The following is an 18,615-nucleotide window of genomic DNA, read 5'->3' on the forward strand; positions in this document are numbered from 1 at the left end:
TGTTTATTAAGAGTTGGGCCTTTTGGCAGAAATTTCTTTTAATTCTTATTTTGAGTAAATTAAAGAAATGCTTTAGTAGCATGCTGAACAGTCTTGCTGTAATACAAAAAGAGGCACTGTCTTGCAAAAGGGTGTATAGCACACTAGAGTTCAACCAACTGCTATTTTTTCTAGTCTTTTAAAATTACGTACAGAATATACATATCATTATAGACCAGTAAATATCCAACACTTTGCATTCTGATTAATAATCTGAGTCCTATTCTAGATCCAACGAGTAACTAATGTCTTGGATGAGGCTTATAACATCTGGTTGCCAAGCCACCAGGTAGCAGAGCCAGTCCAAAAGTTGTCTATACAATATATATGTGTTCCCACCTACTCTTTTGTTAAGCAGTCTGCAGAAAAAATGCAGCAATAGGTAAATCTTAGTCTTTTTCTTAGCCAGAATCAAAGAAAAAGGATTAAAATTTTGAAATGCCTTCAACATTTCTAATTTACTTTTTTTTTTTTTTTTACTAGGGGTCAGGTTGGAATTAAATATCCTCCCTATAAATGGTTAAAATAAGCTTCAAAAAAGCAAGCCAAACTTTGCTTCTACTTGAGCAGGTATCTTCAGCGGCAGCAGCAGATCTTCAACTATGATTTCATTTACTAAAGAAAAAAATGTTGTTTACTAACTACTAAGAGAAGACAGGGAAACCAGCACTTGTTCTGAAAGGGGATTATATCAATTTTGTTATTTCATTAAAGAGCAAAATCCACTGCATGGTCTTTCTAGAATTGTGATTTACATTCTTTAAAATGTTCCTCTCATTATAAAAATGATTTCCGGATGTCTTAAAATCAAGAAGGAAGAAATATATGGACTTTTCCTAGCTTGCTTGGGGTCTTAGATAAGAGAAAGCCAAACATAACTATCATCTTCCCTAAATGTAATTGTTCCTTAATAATAATTGGGTTTTGACCTATTTAATGTGGCCATCTCATCCTTTCACTGCAGATCAAAACAAGAATTAGTAAATAATCAGGCTACAGTTTAGAAAATCAAAATCAAAAGCACTTGCTAGGGAGATCGTATGGGTTACTTAACATTCTCTTTGAATTAACTTTCTTAAGGCAGTATGGGCAAGCCTGGTCCTTGCCAACAAGGCACCAGCCATGGATGTAGGATTCATGAAACCTGAGATCAGGTGTATAGTTAAAAGTTCTTTCAAATATAAAGAAGGTCCAGTGCTTACATCTGCAAACCTAGTCAAACCGTCAACAGACTATTTTAATGCCTGATTATGGATACTGCTTTATTTTATAACCGAGCAATTTCAACTTACTTAAAACATTTGGAATTATTTTGAAGTTAAATCCAATGTCCTGAACATCTAGACTGGTATTCATATTTTCCAGCTTGCAAGAAGCCAGGATACTTTTATGAACTGCAAAAGGGGGTTATTAGTAATATTGTTCCAACATATATGTGATACCTTTCACTTTAATTTCTGGAATGCAAAGTGAGGAGCTGTTTGGTATCCCCAGGTATGAGACACTGCATCTTCTGTCCACCCGTAGGGTATGTACATGCCATGTTTGAGAAAGGTTCCACATCTGCCTTAAAATTTACCCAGCAAACACAGCCCCAGGTGCAGCTGGGGGGAATCCTCTGCTGTATGGGGGAGTCTGGGTTAGCAGACCTGACCACTGGGTCAGCGTGCCTAATCTAACATACTGCCAAGCACACCCACACCGGCTGCACACAAAGTACCTGAAAGGCAGACGTAGGATACAAACTTTGGTCTTACGGACACTTTTGAATCAGTTCATCTGTCAAAAAGCTGCATGGACTCAACTTGTGTCACAGAACTGAAATATATTTCATGCTCCTATTTTTATTTTTCTGCTACGTTGTTTCTGAATGTGGTTTTGGTTCCTTTTTTTTTTTCTTAGTATTTATTGCTGCTCTTACTATTTTTTTAATGCAGTATAAAAGAGGAGAAAACAAGTGTTCCATAATTACATGGAAAAGATACACATGATTACAGGACAGCTGGTAGGTATTTTCAATAATCCCTTCTTCATTTATACCCACAAGAATTTTCTGCCCACAGACTGCACAGATGTCACTGGACAAATTCCTTGTTGGTATGCCACTGATGATGTAAAACTGTCAAGATCAAATTTACAGGAAAAAAGAAGCCAAAGAACAACAGAATATTTGCTTAAAGTCAAGGGTGCATAAATACATTTTAAATGCTGCCAGAGATAAGGGCAACACAGAAATGGCTACAGTTGTCTCAGTTTACTACTGCCAGGATGCACACAAAATAAAATCTTAGTGCTGATGCAAAAAAATTCAGCAACAGTCTGCTTGATTTTAAGTAACTGCGACATAGGAGATTTGTGCTGAGATAATCGCTTTATTTGGAAAGGGAAGATAGGAGCTATAAAAAGGAAAGCGCAAGAAGAGTCTTTCACAAACTTTGGGGAAGAAGCTTGTATCCTATGGAAAATTATGTAGTCTCTTGTACATAGGGGCCCACCTATTGAAAACCCCAAATCAGACACTGGCATATGTCACTGGTTACTACTTCATTAAGACTATTCTTCTAATCATAAGACTGATGAAGGAGCTCAGCAGTTTGTCTGTGGTACAAAAACAGCTCTCCTCATGAAAAGTGAGGTTAATCTACTGCAAAAGTATCCAGTAGAACTCAGTCTCATGAACCTAGGGGCACAAGAGATTCAACAGCTCACTTCCAGACCTTCCAAGTGGTTTTCAGGATGGTGACCCTCAGCACTTAGAGAAACGGTGTAAGCCATGTAGTCAGAACAAATCTCTGCCAAGTCTCTTTCCATCACTCCATAGTACAGCCCACAAGAAACAGTGACACAGCAAAATCCATGGAGCCATCAGACTTGATTCATTCATAAATCTACAAAAGAGTACTCAGGTGGGTCTGTTCTTGTCCAAATTGTCAGAATAAAATATCAACAATGTTTTTTTTTTACTCCAGGTAGCTCCTGCTTCCTTCAAACTGCAGGTTTAGTTTCGTTTTCTCTTGCAGCAGCAGACACACTCATACTTGGAAGCATCAATATGCTTCATGGTAAGCAACATTGAAAGTAGGCTATGAACTGCTTTTGGAGTCATGACTACTTAGCTCTGTTTATAGGAAGGCCAAACTGACACATTTTCTTACAGAAAGGGACTTTTCTTAGAGTCTTATTATACAGAACAATTAGATAGATGTAATAGTTTTGCAGAAGTAATGAGATCAGCCAAATCTAAATAAGGCAGTATCTGAAAGAGCCCACTGTTCTCCTGAATAAAATCTTTGCTAAATTTCAGCAAGCTGTGTTTAACCCACTATCCCCTCAAAACCCCAATTCAATAGAGTCTGCAAAAATGTTAACAAACATCTCTTGCCACCTCTCCGAGATTATATGTGTTACAGGTCTTGGAAGATTGAAATCTGGCTACCAAATACTCATAAAAATAGAGCTTCTAAGCATTAAGAAAGACTCATCATTTCTGCTGCAATAGGACACTAACTGAAAACCTTTAAAATAGAGCTAACAAATTTTATAGCGATATTTTTGAAATACACTGGTGGGGGCATTTAGCTGGTTAAATAAAATACCTCAGCTGAATAAAGCTTAATGGTATCGGTAACACAAAACTGTTGTTTCTGCCCGGAATTTTCCATCAGAGCTACATACTTTTGAGTTAATCAACTATACAACATACAGGCAATAAATCTGACACTTAATGGAACAACTGATTCATTTATGTGCAATATCTCCAATAGCTCCAAGATGTGTTGGACTTATAGCAGATGTATTATGTAGTTGATCAACACACTGTTGATGAATTCCTGGAACTTCTGGTCAGACTGTACCTCAAACAGGGTCCAGCACAGTAGCTCTGGCTGGGCTATTTGTCAGACAGGAATTCTGGACAAACATAAAGAAAATCCAAATTCTACCCAGGCAAAAATTCCAGCGGGATCAAGAGTACAGCATTGTCTTTGGCAATAGTCAAAATAAAAAGAGGAGAACCCCCTAGCAACATTATAGCCTAGTAGAGTGGGAAATCATAATTTTCAAAAAGAATTAGAATGTGGTTTTGGTATGAATGCGCTCATCTATTTTTGTTGTTTATGTCAAGCGTTTTTATGTCTCATCTCCTCCAGGTACATAAATGAAGAAGTGAGGATTAGTTTAGTTAAATTAGGGGATTAAATGAGTGAACGCATGTACGAATTTTTAAGTTTTTCCCCTCCTCTCTTCACACCAGAAGCACAAGTTGTAAAATGACTAAATATCAGACTTCAGAACAACTATGTGGCTATAAAAATCAAGAAGTAAGAGAATCTACAGCTACACAACGTAAAAGGGATTTCAGATGTTGAAGTGGGTGGTGAAGAGATCCACCTGGAGCAGAAGAAGAAAAATCTATTGAATAGGAAATTATAACAGTTGCAAATCCCAATTTTATGTGAAAATACCAACCTAGAAAATAAATCCAAACATTGTGTTGAAATCCAAACATTATGGCTAGATAATCCAGAATTCCAAATGCATAAATCAGTTTATAGATCAGGAGGAAACATTTGTAGACCAACCTGTGGATAAGATAAAAAAAGACTGCTCAAGACCGTAAGTATTTTCTAGAGTGACATAAAATGCCACATATATAGCTTCTGCTGAAGTATTCATATAAATATAATGCAAGTTTTACACTTCTCTATTTCTTGCTTACTTAAACATGAATAAAAATGAAAAAGTTCAGGGAAAAGAGAAACAACCAAAACCTTTTTTTTTTTTTTCCCCCCTAAGGCTTCACAAGAAAAGGTAATTGTGAACAGATTGCTAACATAATTAAAACTAACAGTTGGGAATTCTGAAGGAGGAAGATGTAGGACAGAGCAGAATAAGAGCAGGTGAAAAGAAACTGAGATAATTTAGATATAGTCAAGTCAGTATACCACCAATGAATTTTATTTAAAATACTTAAAAGTTAGCAGAAACAGCATCTGAAGCATTAATAATTGTCTTTGTGAGTCCAGGGTAGAGAGGCAGAATTTCAGAAGACTGGAGAAATAAGAAGGAGACCTCTCTTTAGGGGAGTAAAGGGGGATCTAATAAATAAATTCAGACTATTTGGTATGTATACCAAATTGAGCTATCAGGCTAAATAACACCTGGAATGACTGCTGGTGGTAAGAGTCTGAAGAATGAAAAACTGAAATAGAACTGATGGAATGAATTTAATTTTAATTCTTGTTTAAGTCCTTTTCATTTGCATGTCATGTTTGATAATTGCTAATGGCCCTTTTTGTAATCTATGAAGATTTGTTCCAGGGAGATTCTTATTTGCTCTTCTCCTACAGCTTTCCTTTAAAAACAATATCAAAAAACCCCCACCCAAAACGAAGGCAAAAACAATAAAAAAAGGATGTACTGTTGTGATCTTCCCAAGAAAGGCTTGCAGGTTGCTCTGAAAGTGATGTAAACTGGGATAACTGAGAACATTCCACAGATGGACAGGGATCTACACCAGTAGAGTCTGATGGTGAAATAAAAAGGAACAACCCACATCTGCAGCAGCGTGACTAGCTGTTGACAAATTTGAGACAGGCATTTCAAAGTAATGACTTCCTACAGCTCCATTTTGCATGGTTAGGTTTGCTTAAAAGATTGCTAAACTGTAAAACTCATGTAAAAAATGTGACTTGCACAGCATCTGACACAGGAGGGCCTTTGACCCTAGAATAACATTATCCTGCCTTGTACCTTGCTACTAAATAGTAATCCCACTGCAGCAAGTAGTTATAACACTAGGATACAACTCATCAGACCCCCACATCCTATCCTCCAAAAGCTAAACTATTGATAGAATTAATGCTACTGAAAAAAGAAAAAATCAGGTTTGTTTTCTAACTCAATTTATGATGACTGCCAGAGTAAAGATTTGGGAGCAAGTTTTCTGAAATAAGTGGAGGCAATTTGGCCTTTAAACCTTAGAACAACTCTCAGAAACTTTCAGAAGGGTACATTGGACTGCATTAATTTGGGATGCTGCTCAGTTACATGACCTGACTACTGAAGGTTTCTCTTGAAAGCTTTTTCTCGAAAGCTTTTTCTCAGCACAACAAAATGCTGTGGCTTAAACTTTTAAACCTTTTTCCTAAATGAAATTATATCAAATTTAATATGTATATTTGCTTGAAGTGCCCACAGTGATGAAATATTCAACATCTTTTCCAATAAGCAAATATTTGAAACCAACTGAAGAGTCAAAATTCGGTTCTCTCCATGATCACATTAATAAACCATGGATTTGGGATTGTGGAAACCTGATGATGACAAAGATAAAGCAAAACTGGCTTTGATATGTGTTTGCAGAGTTAGCTCCTGCATCCTTGCAGAAAGTTTACCAAAAATATATAAAAAAAAAATCTGAGGGGAAATGGTTTTCAAATTTACATTTGGTCTGGGGTGAGGGGATTTGTAAATGCAAACAAAAAGCACAATCTATCTAGAGTAAAAAGCTATTTCTATGGAAGATGAATCACCTTCCTTAATCCAATAAATAGAATTCTGAAGGAATGTGTTCCTTGCTGCAAAACCTAAGACAGTGTTGCAACAGATTTAAAGGGAAGCAGGACTGGATTCTTCTTCTTCTCAGAAAAAGGAGAAACTCATAAAAAAAACATCCCCTAAACCTCAGAAAGAATGAAACTATTGAGGAAACTGATATTTCACAAAGTAAGTTTATATGTTAACAGATAGAAACAACTGCAAAAGATAATAACACGGCATTATCAGATCACATAGCTATAATGCATTTCTCCACCCTGCAGCCCTTCCTTTGCAGTACCAGAGTACACTGCCTGTTACCATAAATGTGAAAGAGCTCCATCAGTGCTCTTCTGGCATGCCGCAGGTCAGTGGTCCCTACATATCCCTGTTCGTGGAGCCTGATGTCTCTTGGCTTTCACTGGAGGCCATCAAAGGCTCCAAGTTGCCTGCCTGACAGCCTGTCTTGCTCCTGTCATCCAATGTGATGCCTCTCCATAGACTCCACAGTCTATATGGACTGTGGGCTGTTTTTTCTCAGTAGACTGAAAGCCTGAATGTAAGTGTCAAAGCCAAAATTGAAAGGGGCATACATCTTCAGTAAAGTAGATACTTTCCAATACAAATCTGTAATAGAACTTTGCTATCATGTTAGCTGCAAAATGAAATGCTAATTGATTTAAAAAACGGTATCACGACCTTCCCTCAGGTGATGCTGTTATCACATCAATTGGTGTATATTGTTTGCAGTAATTGTTTCAGACTTCTTTATTGATTTTTATGTTTTCCAGATTGTTAATTTTAATACTATTAGCCTCTATGAAATGCATGAATATTTTGTCATGTAAATGAGGACAAGGGTAGGAATCCAGTCATATAGATGAAACCCACAGTGTTGATTTATTATTAATACTGGAAGGTCACCATCTGGACAATTCCATAAAATAATGCATCTGCATTGCTGCTAAATGGGAGCTTTAACATCTGGATCGTGTTATTCCAAATTTTCCTCATCCACCCATCATAGCAAGAGGAATTTCCTGACAAATCAGATTGCTGCCCAAAGGTAAAATGTTTTTCTCATTAGCGTACTTTAAATGAGCTCAAAAAGACCTAGAAATGAAGTCAGCATCAGCGTCATAAACAACTTTCCCATTTCTAATTATGCAGATTAAATAGGTCATACAAGCACCGACTGAAAAACATCCATCTGTCCTCTGCTTGCCTCACAACCCCTCCCCCCCAAACTGAGAGAATAAGAATGCCTATCACCAACAAATGCAGCAGAAGAGCATGCTTCCACTACCTTTTCCATCTTACAGCATACGGTGAAAACTGCATACATAAAGAAAATAGCTGCGTAATAATTAGATTTATTGTGGGAGACTGACCTTACTAGAACTTGTTAACTTGGCAGCGCAAGCTACCTAGCTCTCTAAAAATCTAGTTTATTTTGATGTAGAGATATTCAAATACTCAAAAACATATGCATGGAAGAAATAATAAATCAGCTATTTGGGTTTCTTTAAGGTTTAAATTAATATGCTTATACATGATAGTACATTGGAAATTGGCAAGGATTTCAATATTAAGTAAATCAACCAACCTTATTTTCAAGATTTGCCTCATTAGTTAGGTATAGAAATCAATGCTGTCATAAATATGCTGCTTCATCTTTCAATTATATTCCACAGTAAGTTCTCATTACTGCCAGATGATTACATGGCTGCCACATGATACAAGATACATAATCAGTAAAATGGGCAACTAGGCAACTGCATATGGGACAAGAAGTAAGGCTTTTGTGTTTGAAATTGTTCTGAGACCATTACAAATCTGCGTATCTCAGATATTTCAGGATTTCTATTGTACCAGGGGAGAACAACATTGTCCACGTATATTTATTTTTCATTAATGGACAGCTTTCATCAGCAAGCAAATTGCATTATAAGAATCAGATGAGTACCTGGTAGTTAGAATTTCCTTTGGGAGAACACAGATTCAGAACACTAATAAGCTTTTTCCTTCCTTCCCCATTTGATATGCCAGACTCCGGCCTTTATGTTGAGAAAAATTGATAGAATAGTCTTGGACAGGACAGAATGTTTTTTTCAAGGATGATAATTCTCTGACTAGCTCTCTTTGTTGCCATCCTAGAGCACATAACGCAGTTGCAAATATATAATTGCCTGCATCTCACTGCATTAGAGGAGTGCAAAATTTGTGAGCAAAATGGAGAAATGAGAGCATTATGTGAGCACAGATGAAAACCTATTGAGAAACCGGGTTTGTACAATGTGAATTAGCAGAACACAGGCTCCATATTTATTTCTGAAAATCTCAAATAACAATAGAGAATTTTCAAAAATAGCTGAGGAAAGATCGTTTTCTCTAACTACTTCCTCATCATACAGACATTAACCCCAAACTGCCACCTACCATCTAGAAGAAAAAGTGGCCTGCATTTTATTTCAGTCCAAGACTTACTAGAAAAACCCCTCCCTTATTTTTTGTTTCCCTCCCATGCCAAGGTCACGACATGGTACTTTAGATGTAGCCACCTGGTAAAGGGCAAACTCTTCCCTCTTGCCAAAATTACCCACAGCTGAGCCTCTGTTGCTTTGCTGCAACTTTTTGCTCTTTCCTCTTTGAAATAGGAGCCTTTTTGAGCGAGTTGGTTTTTTTCAGGAGGACTTTTTACATTCTCAAGAAGCCTGGATAAAGCTCTTTTGGAAGGTACAGGCTGGTGCTGTTTCTTTTGTATCTAGTAAGTAGTCACTGCTTTTTATTTTGGGTTTTATTTTTAAGCCTTTATGAACGGCCTTTCCATTGTGGACTGATTTTATGCTCCCTTTGACCTTCATTTCCTTTTCTTTCAAAAAGAAACCAAGCTTCTGTTTTTTTTTTTTTTTTCCACATGTTTGCATGTAAGAAAAAGAGCAGGTTTTGATCAGAAAAAAAGAGCTTAAGTTTACCCCCTCGAATTGAAAACAACATGTTCTACCTCTACGTCTAATTTACTTCCTCTTTTGCTCCTAAGGATGTAAGCATATTGTCATAGGCAGGTGAAAGTGTTTGCTTTCTTCAGTATTAGCCACTGTTGTGTCTAACCTGTATGTGAACTATACAGGCATAAACCAAGCAGTCAAAAGGTGGATGGCAAGTAAGAGAAATGCGTAAGCCAGCAAAAGGAGAGGGCTGTTTTCTCTTTAGTGAGCATGTGGTTGTTTTTCAAATTTGACTTATTAAAATGTTTCCTACCAAATCAAACAAAAATGATATGCACATGAACACAAGCATAATAACTGCCTCCTGGAAGAACTGTAATGCAGAAATCTAGACCTGCCTGTACTTAGGGGAGCAGTAGATGTATTTTTTTGTTGCTTATTTTTATGGCAAATGAACAATTTCCTGTATACATTAACCAAGTTGCTTAAATCCTAAATGCCACCATCTTTACAGTTTCTGCTCTTAAATCAGGTTCCTTACTTGATGCAACAATATATACTAGCTATTTTTCATCTGTGTCATCAGTCAAGTTTATGTCTTAATGCTTGTCCTATTTGTTAGTTTTCAAAGTACAGTGGATCATATTTTTGCAGTTATTATACTGGTAGAAATTTGTGACTTGAATGATGTGCTGTTAAAGATCAACGGTGTGTTTGATAACTATACAAAAGTATCTGGATATGAAACATGAGGGCAATTATAACTTAACAGACAAACTTTTAAGTTATTTTGGTGACAAACACTCTTAAGTTACCTAACATGGAATAAATGCAATAAACCATTGGCAGAGACCCACTGTGAGTGATGTTTGCTATTATGAAGTAGCTTCAGACATAGGTGATAGGTGTGAGAATATATTACTCTCCCAGATAAACAGAGCATGAAGCAGAACTGCCAAAATGCAGTACAAAGTGAACTTCAGCTTCTGGTGCTGCTATTTTTACTGAAAGAAGCTCTGTTTCAGTTCCTCTTTTACTGGAGGAGGCCTTGCTGCTGCCACACAGCTATGTACTGAAATTGAGGCCCCAACACATTTCTGGTGCAGATGCTTTTTTTATTTTAAAAAGTACTGCAAACACACAAAACCCATCAAAAAGTTTTATTAAAGGGTTGTGATGGTTGCAATTGTATTAGAGCCTCCCTATATTAGACTAAATTTCATTTCTATTTCAATGTATATTTTTCTATATCGGTTATGTCACTCTGTAGATGTGACTGGCTCCTGTAAATTAATAGTTGGGAATGAAGCTTCAATTGCTGAAGGCTAAGTTACCCAAGTAATAGAACTGTGATAAGTGTTGGCTGTTAGTATTTTTTGACAGAAGTTAAGTCTACGTAGTGCACATTAACTAACTTTAAATACTGCTAAGGAGTATAATGCCAATGCAACCCAGGGTGCATGTTTTTTAGATTCCTACAGGCTTTCCCAGGCAGATAGGGACCTTCACAGCTGCTCATCACTGTATGCGTACTCAGAATTCAAGTATGTCTCAACACTGATTCAATACCAGTCTCATGCAAAATACTTTTGATAGAAAACAAAGACGTGGGCAGTCTGAGTGACTTCAGTCACTTCAGTGCTGTGCTCTTTATTCTAAATGTCTGTTGAAATCAGTAACACAAAATGGATGGGAAATAAATACTTGAAAATCTCTGAACTGAGATGCTAACAAGAGCAAAAAACAATTGAATTATACAGCAGAACTGGTCTAGAAGAGAAGTTAAAGAGAACATAGTGATTAAAGTAACACTGTATATGATTATACTATTCATGCTCAGGTTATGTGTGCGCTCAGGGTTGGGTGTGTATTTGCAAAGGATATGAAGCTAAAAACCTCAGTGGCCTGTGCTACCTGTGACTTCATTAGATACTTCACCTGCATATATGTTGTCATGATGACCTGTTTCTAGGTACAGCTGAAAAGCCTGTTTTGCAATCTCTGTATTGCAATTTTATGCTACTGTATATATCCTGTACCAAAACAATTTCTGTAAATTTTATCAAGATTTCATTCTTCAGTGTTTAACAGACTTGTCAAATCAGGGGTTATGATGCTTTAGAGTCTGAGGAGCAATTGCCAAGAGATAAAGTATTGATCATGACAGTTATCGATGTCCCTGCTATTAAGAAATTCAGTTACCAAAGACCAGATTTCAATCTGCAGATGATTTAGGGCAGATGGAAAAGCTAAGAAGCTGTTTGTCTTCTTAAAATTCTGCCTGTTCAAAATATGTTTGTAATCCCCAATATTTGTTTAACATTTACTTAAAACTCGCATTGCTTTTTAAGGAATGGCCCTTTCTGAGAAGTCTGTTTTTTAAAAGAACTATTGGATAGAGAGGTCAGGGGTGGAGGTCATGTCACTCTTGTTTCCTCAGGTTTGCAGAGAAGTCTGTGGTAGGGGAAAGGAAGTGATGTGAAGCACCATAAGCCCCAGTTTTTAGCACGTTAACCACAAGACAAACTTTCCCTCTAATTAGGCATGTGCATGAATAAATTGATGAATACCGGCCTTGAATTCTTTCAGTAAACCCTCGGTAACATTACTTCATCTAGATAAGGATAGTGACCTTGCTCTGCTTAGACAGTTTGCAGACTCAAAGCTTTTTCCTTGAAAGCTTTTACCTACTAAAGACTGACCACAGCATCAGTATGCATCCACAGAAAATAAAATACAAGTTGTTTTTAGTTCCTACATAAAAGCTATTCTCCATCTGACCAAAAGCCATGGCTTGGTGCTTTCCACAGTGGCTCAGCTGTCTTGTTAGATGTAAACTCTTAAGAACATGTCATGACTCCCAAGTCTTACCTGAGAAAGATCATGTCTTAACCACTAGGGGTCCAAAATCGCTGTCTTCCTGACAAGCTATTCACGCTGTATGATCGACAGTGTCTTTGCTGTCACTGAGAAAGCACAATCTGGGTGACAGCTAAGGCTGCAATAAGAACAGGAACCATCTTGATATACATTGATTCACAGCCATTGTGCTTTGCATGCATCTTCCAATGTGTGAAAAGGTTGCTATTAAAAAAAAAGGAAAGAAAAAAATGAAAATTAATAAATTGATTTGTTATACCTGGAGGTGACAGTAAGCTTATGTATGAGTTACCTTACGAAGAAATAGATTACTGTTGTTATACATGAAGATATAAGGTGACCAACTAGATGAGAATACTTGGTCTTTGTAGCCAGAACTATTATCCTGAAAAAGGAAATGTAAAGTAATGGGCAGAGTTGTCTTTTTTTTTCTTTTTCTAGTAACTCAGTCCTGAACATAAATATAGCCACAAATACATACTGCCTATGAAGTTTAAGCAGACATTTTGTAATTGCAGATCTGAGTCCACATAATCTTTAGGCCAAAGTTATGCAAATGTAAACTCAGAGGAGGACTTAAACCCCTGTTTCAGCTCCCTTCTCTATCAAGTGAGAATTGTAGCTGGTATTTATCTTCTTTCTAGAGTTAATGTTTCCTTAAGCCCTTAAGAATCTTTTGGAGCTGTGTAAATCAACCTCCTTCATAACTAAAGCTGAGTGAGCTTCTGTGTTAGATTGGAGCCTCACACTCTTGTAGTAAGAATCTTGATCTTCATCTGAACTTAACTCAAATTAACCTGGATGTCAGTTTTTCCTTACCTGGAGCTTTCTGGGACTTCATTTCAGAACTCAACAGCACCTCCTGGCTTCTAGTTCTGTGTATGCACTGTGTCCAGCCCAACTGCTCTCTGAAACGAAGCTAACGAGACATACATGCACTGTCTCTCCTCCCCTTCTATGCTCTGGACCCTGTGCAGAGAAACACCATTCTCATGGGCTGGAAGGCTGCTGCAGCATGCTCTGATTGACACCTGCCCTGGCTGATTCACAGATCAAGACTCTGTGTCCCTGTGGCTGATGGGCATCAGCTACTCTGTTTGGACGCAGTCAGTGTTAAATCACTTGGGATCCAGATTTGAGCAAGGAACTACACAAAAGCCCGAAGCCATTCTTTGCTACTATTGCTTGCTATCCCGTGTTAGCCAAAATTTGAATCCAATTAAAACTTTCGACTTTGCAGAAATCTAGGTATAAGTTTAAAATACGTGGTTCTTCCCTATCCCTTCTTCAGAAGCAAAAGTGCAAGAGCAGCCACACTTTTATCCTTTTAAAAAGAAATGGCTACCTGATGGACAGTACACTCAAATGCCATAGCACCAAAGTGGGGGCCAATACCAGTGCCAAACATCTTCCCAGCTTTATGCAAGTACCATAGAGCATCACATCTTTGCTGGCAGTGTGCTTGTGTTAAGCATTTTGAAGCAGCTCGCCAGTGTGATGCACCTTATGTCCCTGAGGCCGCAATCAAGGGTGCCCCCTTATGGGAGCAAAACTATAGCTGGAGATAGCATACTTAATATGCATTCTAAGGAAAGGGGAGACGGTAACAATGACATAATAAGCTTTTCTTCTCCTCACACTTCCTGCTCCCCCCGAAGCAGGCACTTAAAAGATGGTTAAAGGACCATTTTTTTAATTAGATTTTCAAGGGCAGGAAGTGTTATATTTATTGTACCGAAAGGAAAACAATGTACTTAACAGCAATCTCCGTAATGATTGCTGTAAAGCTGTTCCGTATTTTGTTTTGCTGAGGAGCCAATTAAACTGACAGAATAAAAAGTTACAGTAAATCTTCTCAAGAAAAGAAAATTCTTTACTAAATACACTTATGTGAACAAAATGTTAAAGGTTTCTGGTGTCGCTATAAATGTACAATTCATTTAAGAAAATATTTGCAAGCTATATGTAAATTAACTTACTTCCATTGTTCCTCTGTTGATAGTAAATCGTTTTCCTGAAACGCATTCAAAACAAGTATTATAACTTCACGGCAAACACAGCCAGATGGGTTTTCTTCTCTTAACCCTCACTACCCCTTCCATCCTGTGGGTCGCTGGACATGTTAACAAGTTCTCTCTGCCCCTTTTGTCTGGAAGCTGCTTAGAATCTTGCAGCTATGCTGAGGGTGGTGGCCACACAATTTCAATGGCTGCGATGTACAATGGATGCTGCTAACAAATTCCCTTAGGGTGACTGACCAATGGGGACCACCGCATACTCTACATACCCACAGTTATAGTGTAACTTCAGCCAGAAGGGAGCTTGGCAGTTGTCAGGAGGAACCTCTCAGTGCAAAACGGAGTGAAGGACATCAGATTGATCAGGGCTGAGTCCAGCTGAGTCATTAATATCTCCACAGATAGATATTTTGCTGCCTCTCTGCATCTCCTGTGCCAGTGAATTCTGGGTTGTTTTTTTTTTCCTCTGTACATGGAGACAAAATCACTGCAACAAAATTAGCGAGCTGAGGTTTAATCAAAATGTCCCTCAGATTTAATCAAAAAGGTCCAGGTCTGATCTTTCGGCTGCTCTAATTAGGCAGCTGTACAGTTACACCATATAGCCTGCGGTATAGCTCACACAAAAAAGGCTAAAAAAGGGGACTTAAAGAGTATACAATGAAGTCTAAAGGTAGTACTTCTGGTTCCAAACTGGGTTCCATCAGAAAAGATTATTAGAGACAGTGTTTAGTTTTTGGTTTTCCTTCAAAGTCTGCCAATTCTGTAAATAAGTCTTTAAAATGTTTATAAGAAGTCTAAAACTCAAGGGTATAAATTTTCCCAACTTTTATGAATGTTTGCTATTTTTCAGTTGAAATGTTCATGTTTGGTTGTGGTGGTTGCCAATACTATAACTTGAGGTGGCAAGGTGCCACTTCATATCTGGTTTTGCCATATTCATCTTAGCCCTGTGGGTGATGTGTCCTTGCATTTTGCTCTGTATATTGAGGGTTATGCTGCAGTTTCACCACCTGCCTTAATTAACTGTGTGGCACTCTGTACCTGTCTAAGGGAGAAACAGCGAATGAAAGTCACCATTCACTTGGGAAAGATGAACACTTTGAGAAGACTTGAAATGGGTTGCCCAAGGAGGCTGTGAATGCTCCATCCCTGGTGGTGTTCAAGGCCAGGTTGGACAGAGCCTTGGGTGGCATGGTTTAGTGTGAGGTGTCCTACCCATGTCAGGGGGGTTGGAACTTGATGGTCTTAAGGTCCTTTCCAACCCTCACTATTCTATGATTCTAAGATGTAAAGTACCAAGAGATACAGCTGCACCTAGCAGAAACTTCAAACGCATCTGGATGCCCAGCTGCCATTCTCTGCTTTCCCAGCTCCATTTGCTGTTTCTGTCAGAAAAAGTATGAGGCAAGTGGCTCCTGATCTTTGGAGGTCATGAAGACCAAACTGAGTGAATAATGGAAAAAAACCCCACCCATAACCAAGAAGCAAAAAACAAGTATTCACTTCAGTTTTGCAGAGTCAGGTAACTGTTGACAGTCTAGTCTCAGTCAGCAAATATTGTAAATGGAGACTTGCTTTTGTAGTTGAAATTTATGGTAATGTACCTTTACAAAAACACTTGACTACACATCTGCAAACTCTAATCTCATTACATCTGAATTAAATTTCAACAATTACATTATATAGCTTAGGGATGAATTTCAATTCACACTGCATGATTTGTTTACCAGCTAGCAAGTGACAGAACTTGCAGATTCTGAAAATACATTCATATCTTGCTAATTGGACCTGATTTCTGTTGTTACTATGCAATAAAACTGGAAATACTCCTGGGATAGCTTAGAGCCCACTTTTCTCGACATTGTACATGGTAACATTTTGGCTCTGTAGCAAGCTAGGGACCAGTTAAAAGGAAGCCTACTGGGCCTTACAGCTAAAATGGGTTTTATTTCAAAGACAGCAGACCATTTGGTAGTATTTCATCATATTCCATTAGAATACTTCTTTCCAACTATTAAAGTGAAGAACTTGTACAAAATACTGATTTTTGCTGTCGTTGTTTTTCCTCCCCAACACATACCGATAATGACACATTTTCTTCAAATAGTAGCCTATCTGTGCTGGAATTTCGATGTAGAAGTGGTTAAAAAGTGAACACAAAATTAGACAGTGGGTTGCATGTCATAATGTTATGCAGTCTCATTGTAGGGCTTCCATCCTTGCCATTTAACCCAGAATATTTATCAAAACCTTCACAATAAGCCGAAGTCACTAAATGTTTGTTATAAAAGTAGTAGTTTTATATTTGTATATAAAACAGCAGCAGATTTCTTTATTTGAAAGTCAGAAGGCTAAAGACCATTTACCTCTGACAAGCAGGAGTATTCAAGGCAAAATTTGTACATGTTGTTATCCTACCTTTGCCACTTCTTTCTTCGGTGTTTCAGTAAATAGGGCTAAGCAGCCAAAATGAGACTAGGGCATAGAGGACTGTTTCTGGATAAACTAATAGTTCTCATGTTCAGAACACACATACTGTACCTTTATAACACTTATCAAAGAAGAGTCTCAGAGCTCTTGGCAGAAATCTAATCAAAGGCAAGGAGCTGTGTAAGATAGTGTAAACCTAATCACAGCAATTTAAATGACACATGCAATTAACATCTGGGGGGCTGTTTTTCCATCTCAACCTCTTGATGACCAAGCAGCCTTGTCAGTTGTTGGCTTTACCCCACCATTCAACAGAACATAACAAACACTTTAAATTTTATTCCTTGATCTCCCCCCAGAAGACTGCCTTACTATGTTCATCTGTGTTTTCATAAACTTGATAGGCTTCAAAGGCTTGCTTTGGCCTTACAAGGGAACATGCTTTCTGGCTGACTAGGCTGGATTCTGGGGCTCCTGGGAAGCAAAAAATAATGGGTTTTCTTTTTTCTCCTTGAACTTTTGTGGGAATGTCTGAATTGCAGAATCTCCAGAGCAGGTCTGTCAGATAATTTTGGCAAATTCTCAATGTGATAACTACAGTACTGTACTTTACTGGAAAGGAGAACCCATTAGGAAAATAATACTAACTGCCATACTTCTTTCTCTCTCTCATGGTGCACAAAATTCACCAAGAAAATAAAGTAACATAAAATTATTCATTGGATATATTTATGATCAAAGAATAAAGCAGTGGGGATAAAGCAAGATGGACATCAGCTAGTTTCACTGTAAGCTTAAATCACTGAAAATTGTTCCCTGACACAGGCAATAAAATTTTGGTTTTGTAACTACCCTGTAAAATGCAAAAAATGGGACCTCTTGCAAAAGTTAAAAGGCTATTGCTTTTAATTGTCATTTGCACTGGTTAAAATTAAATGTGCAAATTTCTATGCACTGAAATATGCATGCTCACGCTGTGCTCTGTGCATTGTCTATTTTATGTCCAGCCTCTGGTTATCGTCAGATAAAAGAAGAACATTTTTATTTTGTGAAGGAGGTGCTCTTAAAAAGCAGCAAAGCACACCAGGCAAGGGAGAAATAGTAAGTTAATCTGCCATAAAACAGGACATGAAAATGTGCTTCTCCTCATATCTGCAAAAGTTAGTGAAGAAATCCTCTCTACTTTAAATAAAGAAAACTCATTGTTCCCCCAGTGGTGTGACTGGTTTAGGAATAGAAAGTTTTCAACAATAACAATACAATTCCTCTTAATCACTTTTAAATTTTAGCTATTAGGGTTCTCTTTTTTCTTTTCTGAAAAAATTAAAAATGTGCATTTCATAAAATGAAAGCAGTGAGGTCTCTATCATCCCAGGATCCCAGAATATGGTCACCAGTAAAACGTTTTGAGACTGGTGGTGCCGTTCTGGTAAAGGCACCATATGCAGACCTGTCTTACAGAACAGCACTCGCTCTGCCATCTCTCCCATTGTATAGTTCTCATACAGAAGCAGCATGACTTTTGCCTCCAGTAGTGCTTATGTTGTCTAGGGCATCGCTTTCTAATGCATCCTATTGCAGAGGATAAATAGTATCAGAGAGTGGGCAAGTGGTGGAAAGGCCGATGGGCAGCATGGGCATGGGAGCAGGATGCTATGCATTTGCAAGCTTAAAATTTAATAACTGAAGTAATGTGGAGCTGCCTTTCAGGGAAGCTCAGAAAGGAGCAGTATAGCTGAGAACTGCAGAGAAAGCTGAAG

At 37.8% G+C, this 18,615-nt stretch overlaps 1 protein-coding gene across 1 annotated transcript; it reads right to left on the reverse strand.

The window, feature by feature from the left end:
- Window positions 1–294: 294 nt before the first annotated feature.
- On the reverse strand, window positions 295–12,586 carry RNF175 (ring finger protein 175). Its single transcript, XM_057419117.1, is given in 7 exon segments — window positions 295–1,183; window positions 2,025–2,158; window positions 2,803–2,870; window positions 2,873–2,927; window positions 4,526–4,619; window positions 5,459–5,613; window positions 12,461–12,586. Coding segments are annotated over 7 exon segments (762 nt in total). The 3' UTR covers window positions 295–1,053.
- Window positions 12,587–18,615: the final 6,029 nt, after the last annotated feature.

Source organism: Pezoporus wallicus, unplaced genomic scaffold, assembly GCF_028554395.1.
Source record: "Pezoporus wallicus isolate ANWC-B61680 ecotype Strahan unplaced genomic scaffold, APGP_CSIRO_Pwel_v1 contig_2384, whole genome shotgun sequence".
Classification (NCBI taxonomy): domain Eukaryota; kingdom Metazoa; phylum Chordata; class Aves; order Psittaciformes; family Psittacidae; genus Pezoporus; species Pezoporus wallicus.